General features: G+C 46.9%; 1 protein-coding gene across 1 annotated transcript in view; it reads right to left on the reverse strand.

Moving 5' to 3' along the window:
- Window positions 1–25,078, reverse strand: part of COL17A1 (collagen type XVII alpha 1 chain) — a 55,335-nt gene that overhangs the window by 17,675 nt on the left and 12,582 nt on the right. Inside the window, exons 6-28 of the mRNA XM_032281532.1 lie at window positions 24,709–24,756; window positions 23,754–23,789; window positions 22,579–22,626; window positions 21,024–21,167; window positions 14,958–15,116; window positions 14,104–14,175; window positions 12,607–12,678; window positions 11,741–11,809; window positions 10,501–10,662; window positions 10,019–10,099; window positions 8,127–8,171; window positions 6,997–7,194; window positions 6,142–6,363; window positions 5,745–5,774; window positions 5,354–5,380; window positions 4,474–4,500; window positions 4,302–4,364; window positions 3,407–3,511; window positions 2,508–2,570; window positions 1,833–1,868; window positions 1,199–1,252; window positions 971–1,006; window positions 418–453 (exon numbers count right to left, since the gene is read on the reverse strand). Coding sequence (XP_032137423.1) covers window positions 418–453; window positions 971–1,006; window positions 1,199–1,252; window positions 1,833–1,868; window positions 2,508–2,570; window positions 3,407–3,511; window positions 4,302–4,364; window positions 4,474–4,500; window positions 5,354–5,380; window positions 5,745–5,774; window positions 6,142–6,363; window positions 6,997–7,194; window positions 8,127–8,171; window positions 10,019–10,099; window positions 10,501–10,662; window positions 11,741–11,809; window positions 12,607–12,678; window positions 14,104–14,175; window positions 14,958–15,116; window positions 21,024–21,167; window positions 22,579–22,626; window positions 23,754–23,789; window positions 24,709–24,756 — 1,833 coding nt within the window. The remainder of the gene's footprint in view (window positions 1–417; window positions 454–970; window positions 1,007–1,198; window positions 1,253–1,832; window positions 1,869–2,507; window positions 2,571–3,406; window positions 3,512–4,301; window positions 4,365–4,473; window positions 4,501–5,353; window positions 5,381–5,744; window positions 5,775–6,141; window positions 6,364–6,996; window positions 7,195–8,126; window positions 8,172–10,018; window positions 10,100–10,500; window positions 10,663–11,740; window positions 11,810–12,606; window positions 12,679–14,103; window positions 14,176–14,957; window positions 15,117–21,023; window positions 21,168–22,578; window positions 22,627–23,753; window positions 23,790–24,708; window positions 24,757–25,078) is intronic.

Here is a 25,078-nt window from a genome sequence, read left to right on the forward strand (position 1 = left end):
ATGAGTCTATTTCCTTGAAAACTGAAAACCACACCTTGAGTCACAGCTTTATTACTATCAATTTCCTTTTCAATCCTGCCAGTTGGCAGGAGGTCAGTGGTTGAGAGGATACCAGTGGTGCAAACTTCCTGCTGCTTCGGGAACAGCTTAATTTTCTCAACTGTGTTTCCCAAAAGATCAGAGACAACTCTCTATTTTCTTTTTTTGCTCCAAACATTTACTGTTTGGACTATACATTTGGATACCTCCTTGTCCTCCATTCCAGGCTTTATTTTCTCTTGTCTTAATGTTTTTTTTTTTTTTTTTTTTCTAGCTTACAAGTTCCCTGAAGGGTTTTAAACAGATTTTGTCTCATACTTCTGGATGGATTTGCAAAGGTCATGGATGGATTAAAGTAGATTTTCATGACAGACTGACCTGTGAGACCTCGAGGTCCTTTCTCACCCTGGTCACCTAAATAAACAAGGGCGAGGGGGAGAAAACCACTGTTGTGAGCAAAGAAAACAATCTCACCCAATAGCAGGGTCCCCAGCTGCAGGATAGTCCTCACTGTATCTCTGAACTCCTGCCAGCGGATGTTGGTGAGGACACAGCATTAATGCAGCCAAAGGAGCACATTTGATCTTTGGCAGAGTCAGGACCCACCCACAAACTGAGCCCCCAGCCCCTGCTGTTGCAACTTGGTGCTATGGACACAAGAGGACAGATGCCTTGGAATGCTGTATCCTTACCACCTTGAGAGCCACTCACCACCTCAGAACTTAAGGGGATGTTAGTGCTTGGTTTCCCCTCTTTGTGCCTCAGTTTCCCTATCTGAGAGGTTGAATTAGAATGAGATATTGGATCTCTCTCATTCCAGGGTCCGGAGCCAAGGTCCTGTGCACCCTCTGACCCTGTAGTAAGGGTCCCATCTGGGCTTCTAGGAGTGAGGCAGGCCCTAGTAATGACCAAGCAGCAGTGAGTGATGTACCTTTAGGTCCTGGCGGTCCCATCGGTCCTTTGTCACCTAAAAAGGAAATGGACACCTTGGTGTAAAATGCCCTGCAGGGGACAACCAGGAAGAGGCAATGTCTGTCTCTGAAGACAGGCTCCCCCAATCCTGACTTCACCTTCCCCTCTGACACTTGTCGGCCTGCATAGGCTGTGGGCTCTGTCCATCAGATCCTCACTGTCCCTCCCAGATCTCCCTTCAGCTTACCTTTGACACCAGGAAGTCCCACTTCACCTTGGAGCCCTTGGAGACCTACAGGACCTGCCCAGCAGAAGAAACCATACACGCAGATGAGTATCCCTAGCTTTGGAATGATTAGACATGTATGCACACACATGCACACATATAGGCACACACGTGCACACACCCTAAAGTGAAAGTCAAAGGATGCTTCCCATGGACTCCTTCCCAAGTCCTGGCTAAGTCATTTTGGCCCAGGTTCCTTGCCCCTGCTGATGAACAGGCATTGGAACACATTGTAGAGCCTTGGCAGAGGCATTGGCCACAGCTCAAGATTCTCAAGACAGCAGGACAAGCTCTGTGGCCCATAGGGGACAAGACAGAGGCAGGTGCTTGCTCAGATGAAGACAGAATGGGGACTTCCACTGCTGAAGCTGCTGGAGGGTCTCAGGCCCAAAGCCAGGTCAGAAGGGATCTGGACAGGACCCATCAGGGAGGCCAACCTCTGCCAGAGGGGACACATACGCAGATTTGAATTCTGTATCTCTAAGAGGCTAGATTTATAATTGCTTCGTTTGCTTTAAAAATATTTGGTTTTCCTTTTAACATTGCCACCTTTGCTCCAGAAACAGAACCCATTTACAAGAAGCAGCACACTGACCTGGGGGTCCCTGTGGGCCAGGAGAGCCGCTGGAACCTGAGAAGGAGGATGAGACGGCGATCAGCAGAGGGACAGGTACAGGCAGGGATATCTGGCCCCAGAGCAGGGCAGGTGGGGGTTGGGGACACTGTCTTCCAGGTGAGGGTTGTGTGAGTGTGCATTGCAGGCCAGGAGTGACCCCAGTGCATGTCCTCCTTAGGGAGGGGGCTGAAGCTGGGTGGGATCAAATGACCTTTGCTCTTTCCTGGTCAGAGTAGAACATTTGGGCTGAGGCTATAGAACATTTGGGCTTTGAGAAGGGACCCATTCTCCCTGGGTTGCCCAGACATGTTACTTTTGATGTGTGCACCTAGGCCGCAGTCAGTCAAGGAAATGGTCTAATTTCTGATTTCCTGAATGATCCATCTACCCGCTTAGGGATCACATAACAGGGCCATTGAAGAGAGATGGAAACATAGCCCCAAGCCCGTTATGGGGCTAAACTTACAGCCCTGATCTTGACTCCCCAGGGACTGCTTTGTTGGGGGATGCTCTTTAGACCCACCCACCACTCCTGCACAGGCCTGGGCCAGGGGGTTAGGGCTGTCTGGGGTCCCAGGGCCTGCTTCTCTGTGATCCATCCAGAATGTGGCTTCCCCTCTGGCAAACTGATTCCTTCATGCACACCGGACTTACCTTTGGGACCCACAGAACCTGGGACACCAGGTGGGCCGTGAGGACCTGGTTCACCAGCAGCCCCTGTGGAGAAATGGAGGGATGAGTACTTTGGGAGAGGCCCCACAGTGTGACAGCCCCCCTATCCTGGCACTGCCATTTGGAGGGGATGCTTCCCACCCTGCTAGTGGTCTTGGATCCATTTGGTGCCCCAGTGAGGCCACTTAGCAGCAAAACTCCTTCAGTTCCTACCACCAGAGACTTTATAGTATATGAAGTCTGGCACCTAGTAGGCACTGAATACATTTTATTCTCTGGTTAAGCAGTATTTTAAAGAGAAAGTAAAACTAAAAAGAAAGCTTCCTGTTCACAGTCTGTTAGCATTGGGAGGGTTTCTGGTATCTGCCTTGGTTTCCCCTGACAAAAGCAGTCTCATAGTTAAGGATGAAATTGCAACACCTTCCCCAGCCCCTCTAGCACTGGACCTATGTCTGGGGCCTTTCCCACCTCCCTCTTGGCCTCCTTCCAGCCAGGAGAGGCTCAAAGGCCTGTGCCCCACACTGCCTCACAGTGAACTCTGCTCGGTCCTGCCCCGGCCCCCTGAGCCCCACCTTGGCCTGACTCCTCACTCTCCTCACTACTCAACTCCGGGAAGGCCGCTGCTCCTGTGACCACTTTCTCTGTGGATTCCAGGCATGGCCGATGAGTCCTCAGCCCTAGGCCTGGCCCCACAACCCAGCCCAGGCCCAGCATTAGCCTGCTGTCTCGGCAGGGCCTAGCACAGACCTGACTTAGACTGGACACTCAGCAAATGCAGGAAGGAAGGAGACAGAGAGATGGAATGAAGGAGGGATGGGTGTTGACAGAGAGAAGGAAGCACAGGCGTAGCTGACTCTGCCAGTGAAGGAATTGCCTCTTACCTGTTTCCCCTTTCTCTCCAAACCCAGGAGGCCCTGGCTCACCGCGAGGTCCCATGGGGCCTTCTCGCCCTCTCTGGCCCATGGGGCCTTCCATGCCGGGATCTCCTAAAAACAGGGATGGCCAGCCTCCGAGTTATGATCCTGTGTCCCAGCTAAGGGCTCCACAGGCAGCCTCCCACGGCAAACGCTTGCCTGGAGCCCTTCCCTGGCCTCCTTGTTTCTCCCCGGACCCCACAGCCTTGGCTCAACCCGGAAGCCAGAGTGATCCTTTGAAAATGTGAGTAGATCATGTTCTACCTCTGCCCCAAACCTGCACATGGCCTCTCAACTCACCCACAGTCAAAGCCAAAGTCCTTACACTGGCCTGTGAGGCCCCACACAGCCTGCCTCCTCTCCACCCATCCCTTCAGACTTTCCAGCTCAGAGGTCTCCTCCTTCCTGATGCTCCTTAAAAATTGCCCTGGGGCCTTGGCCTTGGCTTCTCCCTCTGCCTGGAATGTTTTCCCTAGATCTCCCCTGCCTGGCTCCTTCTTATCCTTCAAATATTTGCTCAAATGGCGACCTCTCGGGGAGGCCTTCCTTGGCTTCCCTGTGTAAAATTATGCTCCTCAGATCTCACTCCCAAAGTCCCCGCAGGCTCTGTCTTTCCCATGTCATGCATCACCCCCTAACCTGCTATAGACTTCACTATTTATCACAGTTATTGTCTTTCTCCCCAGCCCAAATGTCAGCTCCATAACAGCAGGGTTTCTCTGTTTGCTTCACTGATGTCTCTCCAGAGCCTAAAACAAGGCCTTGCATACAGCAGGCACTTAATGAATGTTTACTAAATGAATGTTTACTAAATGAATGAAAGAATGAGGAATAAATGAGTAAAGAAAAAAAGTGTTCTTACCCACGCTGCCTTTTTGACCCTTTGGTCCTTCTGGACCTGGGTGGCCCAAGGGCCCAGGGATACCTGTGGACACAGAAGGGTATCTCAGTCCCTGTTTCCCTCCCAGAAGCCATCAGCTACGACTGAGCAGCTGCAACACCAGCAGCCCTGGAGATCATCAGAGAGTACATACCTGGAGTGCCAGGGAACCCTCGATCTCCTGCAGGAACAAAGGCAAAAGAGAGAGGTCAGCCAGAGGACTGTTCCCAATTCCCCAAAGAAGTCACTAGTGGGATTCGGGTAGGGTTGCCAAACTTAGCAAAGAAAAATGCAAATGTCCAGTTACCAAAAACCACATATTTTTAGTTATAAGTATGTCCCATGAAATATTTGGGACAAGTTATAGTGAAAAATTGTTTGTTGTTTATCTGCAAAGTTAACTGGGAGTCCTGTATTTTACCTGACAACTGCAGGTTCAGGCACTCTGGCAGCATCCGTCCCCATCCCCAACATGGTCAGGAGGGGTGTGCAGGCTACAGCCTTGGGGAAGGAGGGCTGGGACAATGACCCAGGTATATGCAAGGGTGTGGGTGGCAAGGATCTGAATGGAAAGAAGAGACTTGGAGGGCCCCAAAGTGGAGGAGTTGACTTCCTGCCCCAGGGTCGCCTAGGAAGTGAGAGGGGGCTGCAGAATGGGGGAGATCTGTCATCTTGAATTTGGTACTTAGTATTCTTCTAGCTGCAGAATCATTGAGGATGACTAAGATAAAAGACTCCAGCCCACATCCACACCTTCTGAGTCAGAGGCTCTGAGAATGGGGCCCAGACTCTTTTGGAGATTCCTGTGCACACAGAAGCTCACCAATCCCAGTTCAGCTGGACCAAGGAGAGCTGCTCTGTGTTCAGCCAAAGGTCCCTCGGACTGGGACCTTCCCAGTCCTCCCCACACGCCTGTCCCAACTGTTGTCAAATTACTTCTTGGAGTGCAGGGTGGGTTTTCCGAAACTTGCTGATTGTTTAAAGCAATTAATGCTTGCTAATATTTAAGGTAAAAATGTCCATGTTATAATTACCTTTAGGGCCTTGGCTTCCCATGTCACCTGAAACCAGAAATACATGAAAACTGTGAGACAGGGCAAGAACCCAAAGGCCATATTCTGCCTTGTATTTTAAAACCATTTGACAAGACTTAAACTGTATTTCAAGGTGAGGAAATGTGCGGTGTGAGTCCCTCCCAGTCTGTCTATGTCACTTGGGCTCATTGCTGGGCTTTTCTTAGATGCTGCCTTATCTAAGACTTTCTGACTCTAAAACCAGTTCTCAGTCCTCCCAACAGATACCATAAGATCATTCAGCTATTCATCTTCCATTTAGAAAAAAGAAAAAGGTTTCCAATCCACCCAGAAAACTCATTTCCAACTGCAGGAAATGAAGGCAGGGACAAGGCTCAATCCATGGCGATACCTTTAGGGCCAGGGCTTCCTCGGAGATTTCCTGCAAGAGAAAGGAAATCCTGGGTCAGCTTCACATCTCATGTCCCTCACACACACACACACACAATAAGGGGATCATGGTATGGGAGGAAGAAACTGAGGCAAAGACTAGAGATCATATTCTGAATTTGGCTAGTCCAATGATCTTGGGCAATTCTTTTTTCCAGAACTCAGTTTTCCCGGGAGTAAAGTGGGACCACAGTCTTGGTCCCACCTACTTCTCAGAGCTATTGAGAGGATCGGAGGAGGAGGAGAGAGGCTGAGAGTGGGCTGGATGATGGCGCCCATAACGCATGCACACATGTCACACAGATGCAAAGAAGAAAGGAACTCAGGGGAGCTGGCCCTGTGCCCGGCCATGCTCTCACCATTTTCCTGTTCTGTCATCAGTTTTTTCCTCACGAACAACCAGAGCGCCTCCTGGCTTTCACCGTCCAGGCCAATTTTGTCCAGATCTGCTCCTACTGCAGGTGCTATGCCCTGGAGGCCGTCCTTGCTGTCTCTCACCAGCCTATCCACGTAGGACAGCTTGCTGTTCCTGATCCTCTCCAGCTCGTCCACACGGGCCTTCAGCCTTCTCACCTCCTCCGCTGCAACAAATGGACACAGACTGAGGCACCAAGGGCCCCATCCTTCGCCTTCCACACACTCGCTCCTCGTAGGGAGCCTGACACAGGGCACAGGGGCCTGTGGTGGCTTCTTCACACTGGAATACTCATGCAGAGACGATCTGCCATGGCCACCAGCAGGATTAGCTGCTCACCATCACAGCAGAGCCTTAAAGAAACCTGGCCTGGAAGTCAGTCTTATCTGAACTGTGTGACCAAGCTTGTCCTCACTCTCCCTGGAAGGTGGTGTGAGAGCTGATAGAACTAGATAAGGCTGCTTGGAAACGGCAAAAGGCAAAAAGGTTAAGAAAGTCCTGACGTTGTTACTAAGGGCAGCCAGGTGCTTAGAGCGGGGCCTACAGGTACAGTGAGGGTGGGGTTGGGCATCAGGTGCTCCATCCAAATTCAGCTCCACCACTAAATGGCAGTGTGCCCTTGTCCAGGTACCTCCTGGGGCCTTGGTTTCCTCATCTGTGGTAACAAGGGTCTATACCAATGTGTTCAGGTCCCCTCACCCCTAACATCTGGGCCCACTCAGATTCCTGCTCTTCTGACAGGCAGTGTGGCCAGCCTGCCTCTTACCACACAGGCTGCCCTGCTGCCTTCGCCACATACCCAGAGCAATGAGGCCGAAGAGCAGCCCCAGGAGCAGCAGCCAGGTGAGCAGCAGGCCCAGGAGCCACTTCCACCAGCTGCAGCAGGATCTGCAGGGGCACCAGGCTGGCGCCGCTCCCCATGGGCCGCCACCAGCGCCACCAACACCGCCACCTCTTCCGTGGCCACCACCACCACCGCTGCCATAGCTGTGGATATCTGTGGAAGGACAGGGAAAATGAAGCAAATGCAGGTAGCTCCTGCCTTTTCCATCTAGATTATCTGACTTTTGGTGACTTTCTGGCCTGAGTGACTGTGCTGGGGGCTTTCAAGTTCCCGAGCTGTTCCACACAGGACAGGGTTGGCTCCTGGACTGAGCACAGGGCCTGGCTGGTGCTGACCAGAAGTCTGGCAATCCTGGACTCCAGCTGTGTGACCCTGAGAAGGTCAAGTCACCTTTGTTTCCTTTTTTATAACATGGGGTTAAAAGATTGCCTACTTCCTGGAAGGTTGTTGAATGAAATGAGACAAGGCATGTAAAATAGCAGAGGAGCCAACAGCATAGCACGAGGCTTAAACATCTGCATCTGATTGGGCCCAAACCTAAAGCATTGCCATCGCCATGCCTCAGTTCACACAGTGCTTTCTTTGCAATGCTCACAGTACCTAGAATTACACTCAGCACTTCATGGGTCCCCAGTGAATTAAAACAATTTTTTATAATGAAAAGTGTTTTTAGTTCTCTAAAATGGGGTGGTAAGGACCTGCTTCTATAACAAGGCAGTGGGAGGAAATGAGGAAAGGCTGAGGGGCTGGAGGCATGCAAGGCTTAGTCTCATCTCGAACTGCTGTGTAAAGATACAGTCACTCGTCCTGTTATGTTGGGGCGACAAACTAATTAGCAAGCGTTAATTGGTGGGGGGGGCCTGTTAGCTCCATCCCCTGAGCTAAGCTCCTTCTGCAGTCACCTCTGACCCACAGCCTGCCACTCCCCTGTCCCCCACCCTGCTCCCTTCTGAGCCTTTAGGGAAACTCTTTAGAGTCTGGTGACTTCTGTGCACTGCTTCCAGGCAAGGGACTATCATCTGGTGCATTAGCCATAAGCAGCCCCAATGGATCCTGTTACTGCACGGTTCGCTGTTCTCACCCACCTGCAGTGCTGGTCTTGCCCTTTGTGGACACAGTCTTCAGGTCTCCTGAAAGGACAAACACAGGTTTTGACTTGAGCTTTTAAACTGGAGGAGCTGACTGCTCTGCCTATGGAGTAGCCATTTTTTTTTTCATCCTTTACTTTCTTTCTTTTTTTTTTTTTTTGAAACGAAGTCTCGCTCTGTCACCCAGGCTGGAGTGCAATGGTGCAATCTCGGCTCACTGCAACCGGGTTCAAGCGATTCTCCTGCCTCAGCCTCTTCAGTAGCTGGGACTACTACACCCAGCTAATTTTTGTATTTTTAGTAGAGATGGGGTTTCACCATGTTGACCAGGCTGGTCTCGATCTCCTAACCTCATGATCCACCCACCTTGGCCTCCCAAAGTGCTGGGATTACAGGCATGAGCCACTGAGCCTGGTTTACTTTCTTAGTAAACTTGCTTTCATGTTAAAAATAAACAGTAAACTGGAGGAGCCCACAAGAATGCCCCTCATGTTGATTCTGGGTAAGGATTTAAGTAAAGAAGACCCCCAGACACTCTGCAGAACAATGACATGCAGTAACATCTAGCAGCTCAGTCCTCACTAATCTGATATTTGCAATAATTGCATCCATGAAGACACGGCCTGGCAAACAATTAATGGTGGAAGAAAGCACCATGTTTTAATTCTCTTATGACCCTAAACCTTTACACCTCAAAACATTTTTGGAAGACCAGGTTACAGGTGCCATTTGGATTCAAACAATAAGTGTGGTTGTGAGAAATGACTCTGATTTCTTGGTTAAGGGACTCTGAACACCAAGTTCCTGACCTGGGGTGGAAGGAATTGGGAATGAGAAGGCCAAGCTTGGAGGATGATTGCTCCTGAGTCTGTGATGCTATTTGAAAGTTGAGTGGTTAGGCCAGGCATGGTGGCTCACGCCTGTAATTCCAGCACTTTGGGAGGCTGAGGCAGGTGGATCACGAGGTCAGGAGTTTGAGACCAGCCTGACCAACATAGTGAAACCCCATCTCTACTAAAAATATTAAAAAATTAGCCAGATGTGGTGGTATGCACCTGTAGTCCCAGCTACTTGGGAGACTGAGGCAGGAGAACCATTTGAATCCGGGAGGCAGAGGCTGCAGTGAGCCGAGACTGTGCCACTGCACTCCAGCCTGGGCAACAGAACAAGACTCTGTCTCAAAAAATAATAATAATAAACAAAGAAAAAGGAAGAAAGTTAAATGTGTGTAGGCATATGTGGAATTTACTGGCCAATTTGTTCTTACCTTTCATCAGATCCTGAAAAGGATCTTTTGATTCCACAGCCCTAGACCTACCTTAAAATGTCAGGAACTGCTAACTTTAAAGACTTAGAGTCAGGTTCCAATCTCTTACCTTGTTAAAGTGATAACTTATTTAATTTGCATTTATTTAAAAATGTTCTATGACTTAACATTTTCCTTCCTTTACTGACATCCCTGAAATCAGGGATTTGGAGACAGTCCTACAGGGCGTTGTGAAGAAATGTGGTTATCGGACAAAGAATGCAGATGTTTGAGAAGAAAAAAAAAATAAAGCTAACAAGTGCTTTGAAAAGCATTTTTCTATTAGTTCTGAAGATGATAGAGATAAATAAAATGAGTAAACACCACTATGGACATGGCAGAGGCAGGCTTTTGCTTCAAAAGCCTGTGCACACGTGAATCACCTAGGAATCTTGTTAAAATGCAGCTTCTGACTCAGCAGATCTGAGCTAAAGCTGAGATCCTGCTTTTCCAACAGGCTCCCAGGTATGACCGATGCTACTGGCCCATGTACCACACTTTGATTAGCAAGGTCTTCAAAGACAAGTAAATGAAATGTGGCCTGGCTGAAGTCAAGGTAGACAACAATCATATTTGTTCTTACCATTAGCTTCAGCTTTTAGGCCTGAGTCAGCATTGTAGGCAGCTTGCTTTTCTTTTTTTAGGGTGTCTTCTGAAAAAGAAGCTGTGCACAGAACCCATTATAACCTGGCATATTTTCTTCTCAACCTCTGAATTTTGTCCCATGTTTTACCCTGCCCCTGCCCACTACCCTGCTTAGTAAGGTTAAGGTTAGCCTGATTAAAAAGAGCCCATCTTTTCCAGGGTTCATCTTCCCTGATCTGTGTTTGTGCTTAGACTTGCTGTCGACCAAATGCCTCTCTGAGAGCTCTTTGCCTGAATTTTCTCAGCTCATCTGCATTCAAGGAAGACCTGGAACATGCCATTCAGACAGGTGCTTTTCATTAGAATGGGATGGCCGTGGTTTCCTGACTCACAGGGTCCCAAATCACCTTGCTAGGACATTTGGTCTCCTACACTATTTGCCTTTCTTCTGAAACCCAAGTCGCACAGGCTCTGACGCACTTGTAGTGATGCTGGCTGGTGAGGCCGTAAAGACCTTCCCACTGTCCTTGGTCATGATCAGCAGCTCCATCTCCTTCTTGGCAGGTGTGTTGTCTTTCTCTAGGATCAGGAACTTGCAGTCCTTGGGCAAAAGGTCATCATTCTGCATGCTTGTGGTGCAGGCTAGGGAGGAAGACAATGGGAGAGAAGGAAGGACATGTGCCGAGAGAGGGGAGAAAAGGCAAGAAGAGGAAGGAGAAGAAAAAAGAAGTGGGGTGGGGTGGTTAAATTAGCAGGTGTGTATGAGAGTCTCCTGTTCTTGCTGACAGTGGTTGCTATGAAGCATCTTGAGGACCAAGGACACCCTCTATGCCTGGCTGGGCCTGGCCACCAAGAGTTTGGGTCAATATAAGAAGGTCTGGATGGCTGGCTTATGGGGCTGCCTCCCCTTCTGGAGATTGTAGGATCTTTATTGAATGTGTAAAAGTCTCCATAGTCAGGTAAGTCCTTTCTTAACTAACTTGGGTTCATTTTTATTCTCCAGGTCTTAAGTGTTGCCTTCTTGGGGAGACTTTTCCTGAACACCCCATCTAAAGCACTTCACCCTCATATACACACTCCTGTCTACCACATCACTTACTGCTGTCCTTAAAAATCTGTGTCCTTTTCTGTAATTGTCTTGCATACTTTGTGTGTTTGTCATCTGCCTCCACCACTAATGTCAGCTTAGTGAAGGCAGGAATCTGTCCTGTCGTGTTTACTGCTGTACTGTGAGCACCTAGAACAGTGTCCATCTGACACAAAGAAGGTGCTCAGTAAAGGCTTTCCAATAAATGAATTGTCGAATGGAAGACAACACACTCCAGGATTAGAACAACGGAAGCCGAATTATGTGGACAAAGTTGATATAGATTCTATAGAAAGTAGAATCAGCTACTATAGAAAGTAGCCAGCAGCTTCGGAGGGCTCTATGGACTGCACATAACAGGTGAAGGCCAACGGCTTCCAAAAAAGTTCAGTGGCTAATGTGCAAGTGCCTGGCCCAAGACAGATATGGAGGGTGGAGCTTCCTGTCTCCTTCAGATAGGACGTTCACCTTTATTCACTCATGGAAATATCCAAGAGGCCCTTGGGGCAAGTTGCATTTGTAGGCCTAAGACCAATCATGGGTGCTATTTCCTTTTCCAGCATACCACGTGTACTGCACAGTAATCCTCTCTGTGCACCAGCCTGACCCCTGGCAGCTGGGAGCAGCACTCACCAGCAGAGGTGGAAACGCCAGTGTTCACGGCCGCAGGGCTCTGGGGCATATTTTTCTTCACCCCATATGCTGCAAGAAAGGAAACTGGGTCAGCATGGGAAGGTGGTTCCAGATGACTCAGGAGAAGCCTGGTCAGCTCTGGCAGAGAGATGCCCCCAACCCCCTCCAGTGAAAAGCAGATGATGAATCAACTCTCTCCAGCCATGGGGAGAGCAATGAGGGTTTAGAAGGAACATTCTTGGGTATAATCCTCTTAATCCTTCTAGCCGCCTCCAGGAAGTCCTCCTAGACCTCATGCATCTCCTTCCCTCCTGAACTCCTGCAGCCCTTAACACCTGCTCTGCACAGCTTATCACTTATTCCCATTGTCTTACAGAACCTCTCATTGTCTCATGCGTGTTAGACTTTCTCCTCCAATTAAGTAGCAGGTAAGTTGGGGGCAAAGGATGACCTAGGTTTCGTGTCCCCACCCACCCCCAGATTTGCACAGTAGCAGCAACCTGTAAGGGGTGCACCATAAAATCAACCAGATGATTGATTTGCAGTGACAGTGGGCTGTCAAGGATAGCAGTGAGCTGGCAAGACCACCAACCTGACCAGTTTGGCTGTGAGAGACACAGGAACAGACAAGTGATACCTCACAAGGTGATGCTGTTGACAGGACAGCCTTCCCTGGGTGGCTGACTCATGTCTGCGCCAGCTAATGATCAAGATTGACCTCTCCAGGTAAGGGCAGGGGATGCTGTTTCTTTGGCGGGAAAGGTCAACCGATTTTCAGGGACATTTTGGATCTTTTAATTCAATGAGTTGTAGCTGCAAAGAGGTGTCACGTCCCAGCCCCTAAGCTCCAACCCTAGCCTACTGACCTGTGGAAGTAGTGGTGGTGCCATGGGACAGGGTAGTCGAGCTGGGGGCCAGATTGTTCTGCATGCCAAATACTGTGAAAGCAACAGAGGGCAGGTGAGTACAGGGTGCACAGGGGATGCACCCTGGCTTAAGAGGGCCCCCCAGAGTCCCTAAACCACTTTTATGATCAATGTTTTTACTGATGACAGAGATTCCCAAACTTCCTCAGTTTCCATACTCTTTGTAATACAGTAATTTGGTTAATGCCCCCACCTACCTACTCCAGGCCAAAAATTATGAATAATTCCACTTATCACATAGTTAGGTACATGCAACTTAAAAGCAGTAGTTCACACAGGGTCTGACAGATGTTGCTGACAGATCTCTCAAAATTTAAAAATATCGTAGGGGTTCCCTGTTTCCTCTGACACCCTGGGGTGCCTTGGTGCACAGTGTGGGAACTGTAAATGTGGGATATGGACACAGACACCGTGGGTGCTGAGAGGCACTAACTTGGCAAACTCCTAGTATTCCCGTTAGCTCTTCCTTCTCCTGACACAAACACATAAAACTCCCCCACCTCAACTATGATTTCCAAGGCTCCTTGTTTATCTGATTGCTTGTTTGTTTTCAACAATGTGCAGAAGCTTATTCCTCCTGGCCAACAGCTTCTGTTGTTCCAGCCCATCTAGTATTTGGGGCACAAGATCAAGGATTTGATATCAGCCTTGGGACCTGGTTTTATCAGGACTTTGCAAAGCAAAATAGCAAAGGCAGAAAAAATAAAACATGTAGTCAATGTCTTCCGGATTTGGTGGGCTTCTAATCAATCAGAGGAAGGTGCTGAAAATCTGAATGCAAAACTTGTACTTGCAACTATATCAGTCAATCAAACAAACAAGGCCCACATCATGATATTTGTCACAATATCGCAGGGAGAAGGCAGACTCCTTTAAAAAGAAAAGATGTAGGATGGTAACATTTACATATAGGCTCTTACGATGTTTGTGAAAACATAGCAAATAAACATTTCTTTTAAATTGTTGCATGTTTGCATTGGAAGCTAAGCAGTAACATTATTTACCCCAATGTAGTTACTCCAACAAACTACGTGCTATATTTATAGAAAGATCTGAAAGTAGTTACTCAATGAACTACTACTTTTCTTAAAAAGATCTGAAGTAAAATCCTTCTAAATTAACAATGCCTTTACCCTGAAAATGTCCTACCCTATGATTCAGTTAGACCCTTCCTTTCCAATCCTCCAACTCTTCCAGAAAATAAAGGCGCCACCTTGGAATACGCATGTCTGTGTGGGCTCATGTCCCCTCGCCTGAGACCTTTCCCTTGGGGTCTGAGTTCTTCCTGTGGTTGAGAGCAGGCTCTGTGCAGCCCTGTGGCCTCTGCTTCTAGGCTGCAGTATGCATGGAGGAAAGTCCTTCATGCTCTTGGGCAAAGTATTCTAACATTTTTATGCAAATAGCCTAGAAAAGGCATCTCAAGATGGTGACACTGACCTGAGGAGGATGTACTGAGTCCGGGGTGCAAAGTGGGTGAGCAGGATGCCATGTTATTTGGAACTCCAAAGACTGCAGGGGCAAGGAGGAAGGCTGATGAGAGGGACATCTGGTCCAGAAAGGGATAGAGATTCGGGTATCATGGAAGCACCAGAAGAAATGTCAGGATTGGGTTTTTATATTTTGGTAAATTTTTGTTTTTAGGAAAAACTGACTCTTGCCTTGCAGCAGAGAATCAAACACTAGCCTGCACTGCACCTTGAGTCACAGCCAATAGGTGATCTCAGGTCAGTCAGACCTGGCGTGGACAGTGGATCCAGCCAAAGGCTCTCTTGTGAGTGACCCCATTTTACAGAGATGATCCTGGAATTTCAGAGAAGTCAAATGACTTATTCAAGATCCCACAATCAATTCATATGAAATGCAATTAGGTCTCCTACATCCATTTTCAGTGTTCTTTCCATTTTTCCTGATACATTGTGCTATATACTCTAAAGGGGACACACTGGAAGAAACACCTTCTAGGTTTTTTTGTTTGTTTATATATTTTTTTTTTTTAGTAGAAACAGAGTTTCACTATCTTGGCCAGGCTGGTCTTCAACTCCTGACCTCATGATCTACGCGCCTCAACCTCCCAAAGTGCTGGAATCACAGGCATGAGCCACTGCACCCGGCCTACACTTTCTAGATTGAATTGAACTGAAGTTCCAGGAGCAATCTCTTGGGATGTTTGGCCACAGAAAGCCTCTCCAGGAGACCCTGAGAATGGCAAACATTCCAGGGGTCATTCAGCTCCAGGATAAAGACATGCCGAGTTCAGGGGTGAGGGAGGGTATGGGCTGCCCACCATGTACCTGATCCTGCAGAGTAGGCATTGGTGTTGAGGAGGGACGAGCTCTGTGTTGTCATGTTGTTGTGATAGGTCCCCATGGAGGACCCTGCGGGCAAGGTGGAGGACCACACATGGGAGGGAAGGTTGGCATCCAGGATCGTTGCATCGTAGGTGCCTGACACTGAAAACAGACAGGTGCACACACCCCAGGTGAGAGACAAGTCAACACTCCCTGCTGGGGAACCTGGTCATCTCATTTTGCTGGGATTTTCCTGGTTTGGGCATTGAAGGTCCCACATTTCAGGAACTTTCTCAGTCCAGGAACCTGAGGTAGTTTCCATCTGAAATCTCAGAGCTGGTGAAAACACTGTCTCTTGGATTAGAAATTTTTGCTGGCTCCTAGTGAAATTTGAGGTCGCCAGATTTTGCTGTGGGGTCCACCCATTTCTCCTTCTAAACCTGGCTCCCCAACTCCTGGTGGGCTCTCCCACCAACCGTCTTCCTCTCCACCTGTTGCCAACTCCTCCATCTTCAAAGACACAGAGGGAACGGTTCTCTCAGGAGCAATAAATAAGACCCCAAAGTGAACCTCTTTCAGTAGAATTCCAGGCACCATGGCCATTGCAGGGTGCATGCCTAGGCAGGGGAACCCTTGGTCTTGGGCCACACTGCATGCATGGCAGCCTTCTCTGGTTCTACCCTCCTTAAACATTCCTATGTACCAGCCAGACACAAGGAACACTGTGCCCCCAAGAGGAGATTTTCATGCTTTTTCATATTTGGGGCCAGTTCTGCTATTTGCCTGTGAGAGGGAGCCAGCCATGCAGGTCAGAATGTGCCCTGAGGTTTTGGTTTTAGGGTAAAAAACAAGAAAGATCACCATCTCTAGGCTTTTCTCCAGTAGTGAATGGGAGGGAAGTTTCCTATCATAGTAGATCTGGCTCTTTCCCTCATCTCCTGCCACAGCTTTGCTAATGTATATTTCGACCTCCCATAGAACCTACCTTGCACTTGGGGGCCGCATAATATGGAACAACTGAATGATACTCATCCCACTCAACTGGGACATGTTGGTTTTCTGACTTCCTTCAGAGACCCACTGTCCACAAGGGCAGCGACTATGTCTCTCTTGTCCATTGCTTTTCCTCAATGCCTGGTGCTTGGCATAGAGGAGACATTTAATAAATAGTCATTGAATAAATGAATGAAAACTCTACAAATTTCCCCAATATTCTTCATTTGGGGAACCTGGCCAACATACTCTCCTGGGAAAGAATCTCTAGGATTTAGGGCTGGGCTACAGCAAGTATGTGGAATGGGTGACCAGTGAGGGGTAGGATAGGTACAGCCCACATTTTTCACTGCTTGAAGAGCAGATGCTCAGCACTTTGCAAGGTCTTCGGCAAAGCCTGAAAGGCCTGCCAAAGCGTGGTTGAATCCCCAAGTCAGCATAGATCTGCCACCTTGTTCCCTTCCCTCCTGAAATAAATAATGTATACAGTGGTCCATTTCCAAAACAAAGTGCCTTAAATTAGCTTAGGTCAGCAAACTACAGAAGAAACAGCATATACTAGGCCCTTGCTTGGATCGCTAATGCCTACTTCCCAGCCTCTCCCTTCTCTGCCAGCGTCCCCTGCTCTTAGTTTCCCCCACTCAAACCAAAGAAGTTTAGTCTAAGATAAAAGTTTACTAGACTGCAAAATAGCTCATTTTGTCTGTTCTTATCAGTTTGCCCAGCTACTTAGGTCATAAGTCAAATACTTGAAGAACCCTAAGCCAACTAGGATTGCAATGCATTATGGGCTGCAACAAAATGCAGTAAGACAACCCTAAAAAATCACCTAAAGCCCCTACCCAACACAAGAGGGAACTAAAAAGACCCCTTCTAACATTCTCCCAAAGAGTCCATTAGACAAAATGCTGCAGGTTTTTAAGGGATAACCCTTGAACCAGGGACAAGGAAAAGCAAAAAATGATAAAGTATTACTGTTTTATCTGGCCTAAAGAGCCCATTTGTCAGCCTTTGGTCTTTTGGCCTAAGTTTGGCTCAAATGAGGATTGAGTGTGCCAAGCTTTAATTCTCTATGTGAATAATAAAACCCCATCCTCACAAGAGGAGATGGGTTATGCTCTTTGTTAAATTAGTAAATTAACCCCCGTGTTCCCAATGAAAGAAGAAAAAAAGGAGCATAGTAAAAAGCCTTTGCTCAATAAAAAGCCCTGGGATCCCCTAACATGCTTGCCCCCACCTTACATCTCACAAAGTAGAGGAGAGGAAGATCAGGGGGCAACAAGAAGGCTGAAGGAGGAGGAATCTGGGGGTTATAGAGAAGCTAAAACCAATGCTCCCTAAAATCCTTATCCAAACTTGAGGAAAGAGAACAATGTAAGAAGGACATTGAGAATTTCCCTATTCCTTCTAAACAGCAAATGCCTAATATGTACCCTTTTAAAGAAGTCCCCCTGGGACAGGGAGGAGTTGGATTTGTGAGTGTGCCTCTAACAAGTACTGAGGTTAGGAATTTTAAACAGAAAATAAGGCCGCTTTTGGAAAATCCCCTCAGTTTAGCAAAGCAGCTAGATCAATTTTTAGGACCCAATTTTTGTACTTGGGCTAAGATGATGTCAATCACAAATATTCTGTTTATTGGGGAAGAGAGGGGAATAATTAAAAGGGCAGCCATGAGCATTTGGAAGAGGCAGCATCCTCAGGCAAGGAGTCCTGCTAGCTGAGCAGAAATTCCCAAATGCAAATCCCAGATGGAATAACAATAACCCCAAAGATTGGCCCAAATGCAGGACCTAAGGGAATGAATAATTAAAGAGATTAAAGAGTCCACTCCAAGGACACAGAATGTCTCTAAAGCAGTCAAGATCCAACAAGAAAAAGAGACTCCCTCTGTGTTTCTGCAGAGGCTCAGGGATTTAAAAAAAAAAAAAAAAAATTCAGGATTAGATCTAGAGGACCCAGTAGGGCAAGGCCTTTTAAAGGTTAATTTTGTGATTAAAAGCTGGCCTGATATTACTAAGAAATTGCAAAAAAAAAAAAAAAAAAAAAATTGATGGATGGAATAAAAAACCAATTAAGGAATTACTGAGGGAAGCTCAGAAGGTTTTTGTAAAAAGTGAGAAAAGAAATTGGAAAAAGAGAGAGAGAAAGCCAAAGCTGTCCATCTTGCAGACAGACAGAGGGGAGCCATTGAACAGCTCACACTGGTGCCCAGAGAGAGAGAGTTAAGCTGCTGACCCTGAAGGCAAGGGAGAGCCAGCTGTGCAGTTACAGGTGTAGGGGCAGCAGGAGTCACAGAGCCAAAGCGAACAGCCGAGATAAAGGTAGACAGTGTGAGAGAGCTAATGTAAGTAAGCTGTTACTTAACATGGAGAATGCACTGGTGCCCAGAGAAAGTGTGAGGGAAAGAGGAAACAGGATATGACAGAGAGAGAGAGAGAGAGAGATAAAAAAAGAGAAAAGCGAGAAAGACTGGAAAAGACAGATTAAAGAGAGACACAGAAGGTGAAACTGGGCGAGAGAGATAATGTAAAAGGAAGAGAGCACAGGAGGAAGAGAGAGAGACAGAGAAAGAGAGAGAGCTATAGAAGACTGGAGAAAGGGGGGCAAAGGTGCAGGTGGGTGGTGGCTGCCACGGCCCTGCTGATAGAAAGGAGTCAGAAGCTGATCTTCGGCAGGGTCCTGTTAGTGAACACCCCATATTAGGTCAGGAATATATTATTAAATCAAAGAGCTGGAAAATGGTTAACTAATTCCCAAAATTTAATATATGAAGCCATATTATTAGAAAAAGATAATTTAGTCTTGACAACATATATTTGCTTGAATACAGCCAGTTTCTTAAGAAAAGGAGAGGAGAATAAAGAAGCATCAAACCATAACTGTTTAGATATCATAGAATATCAAACTAAAGTTAAACCAGATCTTAATATCAAACTAAAGTTAAACCACCCCACCACATGATAGGATGAGACTGTAAGTTGGTCATCTCAAGTAATAAATGGTAAAAAAAACAAAACAAAAACAAACAAACAAACAAAACACAATGGCTATGCTATCATTAATGGAAACAAACAATCCTTATGTGAAAAAGGTAGATTACCCAATAATTGTCAGCCAAAACCTGTAAATTACATGCTCTTAACCAGGCCCTAAAGCTCCTGGAAGGCCAAAAAGGCGCTGTATATACTAATTCCAAATATGCCTATGAAGTAGTATATACCTTTAAAAAGATCTGGACAGAACAAGGCCTAATAAACAGCAGGGGGAAAGAACTGGTACATGGGGAACTGATCAAACAAGTTCTAAAACGCCTCTTGCTTCCAGCAGAGACAGCCATAGTTCATATAAATGACCCCCAGAAAGAAAACACGTAGAAGCTGTAGGGAACAGGCTTGCGGATAAAGGCGCTAGGCAAACCTCCCTGGAGGAAGAAGGTAGATTGTTTAATCCCAAATATCCCTAAGGTGATATTAAAACCCCAATTTTCTTTTCTTTTTTTTTTTTGAGACGGAGTTTCGCTCTTGTTACCCAGGCTGCAGTGCAATGGCGCGATCTCAGCTCACGGCAACCTCCGCTTCCTGGGTTCAGGCAATTCTCTTGCCTCAGCCTCCTGAGTAGCTGGGATTACAGGCATGCGTCACCATGCCCAGCAATTGTTTTGTATTTTTAGTAGAGACGGGGTTTCACCATGTTGACCAGGATGGTCTCGATCTCTTGACCTCATGATCCACCTGCCTCGGCCTCCCAAAGTGCTGGGATTACAGGCTTGAGCCACCGTGCCCGGTCCCCCAATTTTCTAAAGACAAGGAGGAGGAGCTGGGCAAGATGGGGGCCACTCAAACTGAGGATGAGAGGTGGGTGCTCCCTGATGGGACAGAAATGATAAGCAAACCCATAATGAGAAAACTAACATCCATACTGCATAAGGGAAGTTGTTGGGGTCTCCAGGCCATGTGTGATACAATACTCAAAAAGTATGGGTGTATAGGGATTTATACCCTTGCTAAACAAGTGTGTGGGTGTTGTGTAACCTGCCAGAGAATAAACAAAAAGGTAGTTAGAAAAGAGACTGCTGGAGGAAGACCTCCTGGGTTAAGGCCATTTCAGAGCATTCAAGTAGATTTTACAGAAATGCCCAAAATAGGGAGACTAAAGTGTCGACTTATAATGGTAAACCACCTCTCCAGCTGGGTGGAGGCCGTCCCCTTCCAACTGCCACCATTCGGAATGTGGTAAAAATAATCTTTTTTTCTTTTTTTGAGACAACGTCTCACTCTTGTCCCCCAGGCTGGAATGCAGTAGGACGATCTTGGCTCACTACAATCTCTGCTTCCCAAATTCAAATGATTCTCCTGCCTCAGCCTCCTGAGTAGCTGGATTTACAGGCGCCTGCCACCATGCCCAGCTAATTTTTGCATTTTTAGTAGAGACGGGGTTTCACCATGTTGGCCAGGCTGGTCTCAAACTCCTGACCTCAAGAAATTTGCCTACCCTGGCCTCCCAAAATGCTGGGATTACAGGCATGAGCCACTGTGCCTGGCCAAAAATAATCTTAAAACAAATTATACTTAGATTTGGCCTGGTAAAAAATATTAATTTAGATAATGGGAGCCACTTTACCCCCAGGGTGCTAAGGGGAATTATGGAAGGTTTATACATTAAATGGAATTACCACGCCCCTTGGTATCCCCCTTCCTCTGGAAAAGCAGAATAAATCAAACTCTCAAAAAACATATTACTAAACTAATCTTAAAAACTAAAATGCCTTGAATGTCTCCCAATAGCACTCCTTAGGATTAGAACAGCTCCAAGGAAAGGCTTGGGATTGTCCTCTTACAGATTATTATATAGACTACCATATTTAGGCAGGACTACTGACCTTCCTACTGTGGAAACCAAAGATCAATTTTTAAGAAATTATATACTGTCCCTGTCCTCTACCCTGTCATCCCTTGGATTGAAAGGACTCCTAACTCAAACCCCGCCTCTTGAGTTATCAATCCACCACTTCCAGCCTGGTTTGGATGTGTAAGTTTGTTTCTCACACTCCTCTGCAGCTTGGGCTGTCAGACTCACCTGACTGGGAGCTCGCTGTCACAATTTTGGTCTCCACAGTGCCTTTCTTAGGGATGGGGAGTGTGTTGGAGGAATTCCGGGTGGGGCTCACACTTGCCGATCGACTCCCCTTGAGCAAACGCTTAACATCATCCAATTCTGTCCCTGTAAAAGAATCCACAGATGTTTCTGTTAAGCCCAGGCTTCTTTCCTGAGTCCCTGTGCAGTTGGGGGAACATTTGTGGCATTCTGACTACTAGGGAGAATGGCCTCTGCTTCACACATTGCTTCACACTTTTTGCTTGGCTTTATAATATTTGCATTTTACCAGTGAATAGCACTTATCAACTTGGTACTTTGTCATATTAACAGCCTCATAAATCTTCTGCCTCTCACAAGGAGGTCAAGGTGCTTGGGAGATATTTCCTAATTAGACCTCATGAAACATCACAGGAATGATCCTGTGGCTGGAAGACACTATCATCTAGGATCAGGTGGTTAGAGAACCAGGTCCCTTCAAACAGGTGCTTTAACAGTAGTCTCATCCCCTGCGCAGGATGCATCAGATGTTGGGTCCCTGACCTTGTATGCCTGGGGCGTCAAAAGGAATTTGTAGCCCATAACTCCTAAACATTATGCTGTGTTCATGTGTGATTTAATTTCAAGTCTGTCTGGCTGATTTAATCTGTAGCAAAGTAGAAAATGGAGCAAGTTCCCTGTGCCTCCCATGCAGGAAGCAGGGAAGCAGGAGAGGTAGGAGGCATCGTGCATGGGTAGTGCATGAGAAGAGACACAGGTTTGCAGACAATGTATGCTGAAGGAACTCTCAGCCCCCACTCTCTTCGCCCCGCTGTCTCTAAGCCTGGAAGGACTCAGGTGAGAAGGTGTCAGGCCTGTAGTCAGATTCTACAACCCTAGGTACTGAGCTCTCTGGACAACCCCCATCTCTGTCCTGAGCCACTGACCCTGCTCTTTCTTCTCCTACTCCTTGTACTTGGCTGCTGTCCTAAAAGATAAGCTCATTTCGAAAGTCAAATACCTCTAGCAAGAGCAACAGGTATCTAACATATTCAATAGACAGAGACTGGGGGGTCTCTGGCATTTGAGATAAACTTCAAACTCTTATACTCTACTACTGACCCTTCTCTAACCTTCAGCTATCCCATTATGTCCTTGCTCTGAACTGTTCCTTTGATGTCTCATCCAGGCTCATCCCTCTAAGCCTAACTGACCCACTCCTCAGTTTCCTTTCAGGTAACACCTAACCCGGGAAGGCCTCTTTGATCTGATCTCCCTGGGCTACGGTGGAGCTGCTCCTCCCTGCTCCCTCACCACACTGAGTTGTGATGGTTGGTTGACTTACTGTCTCCCTATTAGTCTGTGAACTATTATGCAGCAAGAACCAGGGTTTACTCAGCAGCTTAACCTCAGCACCTGGCCCAGGGTCCAATTCACAGAAACCCCTTAAAGATGTTTTATGATTGCATGCACACACACGCATGCGTGGACACACATGCACAGCATTAGACCTGAATTTCTGGACCCTTTTTTTCCCAGCAAGATCTTGATCACTTACATCGGGTAGATGGGGATGCACTCTGCAGTCGAACTCGAATTTCACTCTCTGTACAAGGGAAGAGATGGAGAAGAGTGTGAACGAAGGAGTTTAGATCACAGTTTCTGACACTGAACTTCTAAAAGCACATGACCCTTTAAGCTGTTCTGAGATTTCTGAGCTTTGGAAACAGGTAATCTAGGTTTACCCAAGACAAGTGCTGCTTAAAAAGGAAGACCACCCCATCTCCAACAATACCCCCTCCTGCCAACTGCACACCTCCCAGGCAGCTGGAGATGTTCTAATAAAATCCCAGGCTGAGCAATAAGGTTCCAGTACAATCAACAATGGTCAACCCTTTCCCCATCATCTACCTCACAGTTGCCAGAACCAAGGTTCTCTCCTGCCTCCATGGTCTCAGGCACTGGCAAGAGGTTCTAAAAGCCATAGTGTTTACTTGCCATTTTGGCCTCTTTAGAGATGGGAAGGGCAGGAAGTTGGTAGCCTAACATTATTAGTTAGCTGCAGGTGGACAGTTGGCATCTTTCAACTATCAACCTAAGGTTGTGGGTGGTTGGCATACTCCTAACTTCCAAGTTATTGATGATAATAAGGCCCATAGGAAGTCTAGGTGGGTCATTGTGAAGAATTCTGCCTTCGCCAGCCCTAACATGCTGCCCCCACACTGCCTAAATCTTAGCAAGGGCTGCTTCCCCAAGGACCACATTTCTCTCCTATATCATTGTCTAGATGATGAGATTACAAAACTGTCATGTAGCTGTTTATCTCCTGGATGAATTTTGAAAAAAATGGTTAGGGAGATTTTGCTCATCTTTTGATGTGTAAAGGCAATTAAAGCATATTCTGTTAAAGTCAACCAGGAGACCAGAAGTGAAAGCAGATGTGGAATCTGCATCTTCAGATGATCCACAGCAAAACAAATGATGCCCCACATTGTTATTACATGTTTTGATTCCTGCCTCTTCATGCTTGTTAGATTACTGTCAAAAGCTACCCTGCCCCTCCTAATAGAGCCAGTGGAAGATTCCCAGGATACTCAAAGCTCCTTGAAGGCAGAAAGCATGCCTTGTTTATTCTTCTGTACCCCTTACACTCTGGCTCAAGGCTGGACACACATTAGCTGCTCAGAATATACTTGTTGAATGAATTGGACTGAACCCAGTGACAGCACTCACCTCGTGTTTGACTCCGTCCTCTGGTTGAAGAAGAGGCTGAGAAACAAAGAAATGCAATTTTAGGCATGTATAACAGGTGGCATGCTAAATACTTTGACATGGAGGCAGATATATTTGGGAAGGGATTACTTTCATAGTGTGTCTAAATCCAGATAGGGGCTTTTCTGTATAGCAGTTGCTTAATAAATGATGACCCCTTAGCAACAGCAGAGAATGTTTTGCAATGCCATAGTACATTTATGATGTTAAATTAGCTAAACGAATGTTAAGTGAGCTAACATTTAGAGTGTTAAATTAGCTAAGGTAATCTGTTGGGGAGCATGATCCATTTGGACTGGCTGACTACACTGATTTAATGTATCAAAAAGCTCCCAGCTCTTCCCTTTGATTATTTGAGTGTCATGTTTTCCCCACTGTAAGCAAATACATAAAATTATAATCACTGTATAATCAATGATCATAGTATCAATTTATATGCATAGTGAGATTCCAAGAACACGGATCAAAAACTTAAGGCCAAGTGAAGACACAGCCTTGGGGTTCATGAAGCATATACAGTGCTCTTGAAAGCAAGCATAGTGAAGGTGCTGGGATGCCTGGCATTTGAGTGTTCTACTCGCTGGTCTGCCTTGTTGGTCTCACGTGCATCTCATGGAAAGAAGAATCCCTACAATTATTGTTTGGCCTTAGGGGCTTATCCATCCAAGCCTGAGCCAGCTTACCATTTCTATAGTGCCATGAGCAAAGGCTTATGACAGCAAGTTAATGTGGCTGACAGTCCCCTTAATATGCTTCAGGATAAAGAGCAAGGGAAAAATAGGTCAGCAGAGGTCAAACTCCTTTAGAAGAATCCATTTAGCTCATGATGTCTCCTACTCCTGCCATTTCATCTCCCCCAGGCATTTTCCTAGTGCCTCGTTTGGCCATTTCTTTAGAAAATAAGGAGAGGACATACCAAATTCCTTCCGAGGGTACTCCGGAGAAGAGTTGCCACTGGAGCTCCCTAGAGAGGAGATAAAACACTCAGAACAAATGGCTTCTTAGGCCCATAAAGCTTCCAAAAGGGGAAGTAGTGCCTGTTACTTCTTTCTGGACCTCCACAGCCCTCGGTGCTTCAGGAGGGGATGAGGTATGCTCTTCAGCACGCATTTCAAAGGAGCCAGGCTCATGATGTAAAGACGACACATCATGGCTCTGGTCCCAACTCTTCACTCTGGTCAAGGACCTACTTCAGATGAGACAAGGATGAACAAAGGAGAGTAGGAGGTTTTCATTTCTTTCATTTTTGTTCACTTCTTCCACTGGCCTTGCCCTGTGCCTGTGCT

The sequence above is a fragment of the Sapajus apella genome, unplaced genomic scaffold (assembly GCF_009761245.1).
Source record: "Sapajus apella isolate SASKATOON/1434 unplaced genomic scaffold, GSC_monkey_1.0 scaffold13, whole genome shotgun sequence".
Classification (NCBI taxonomy): Eukaryota; Metazoa; Chordata; class Mammalia; order Primates; family Cebidae; genus Sapajus; species Sapajus apella.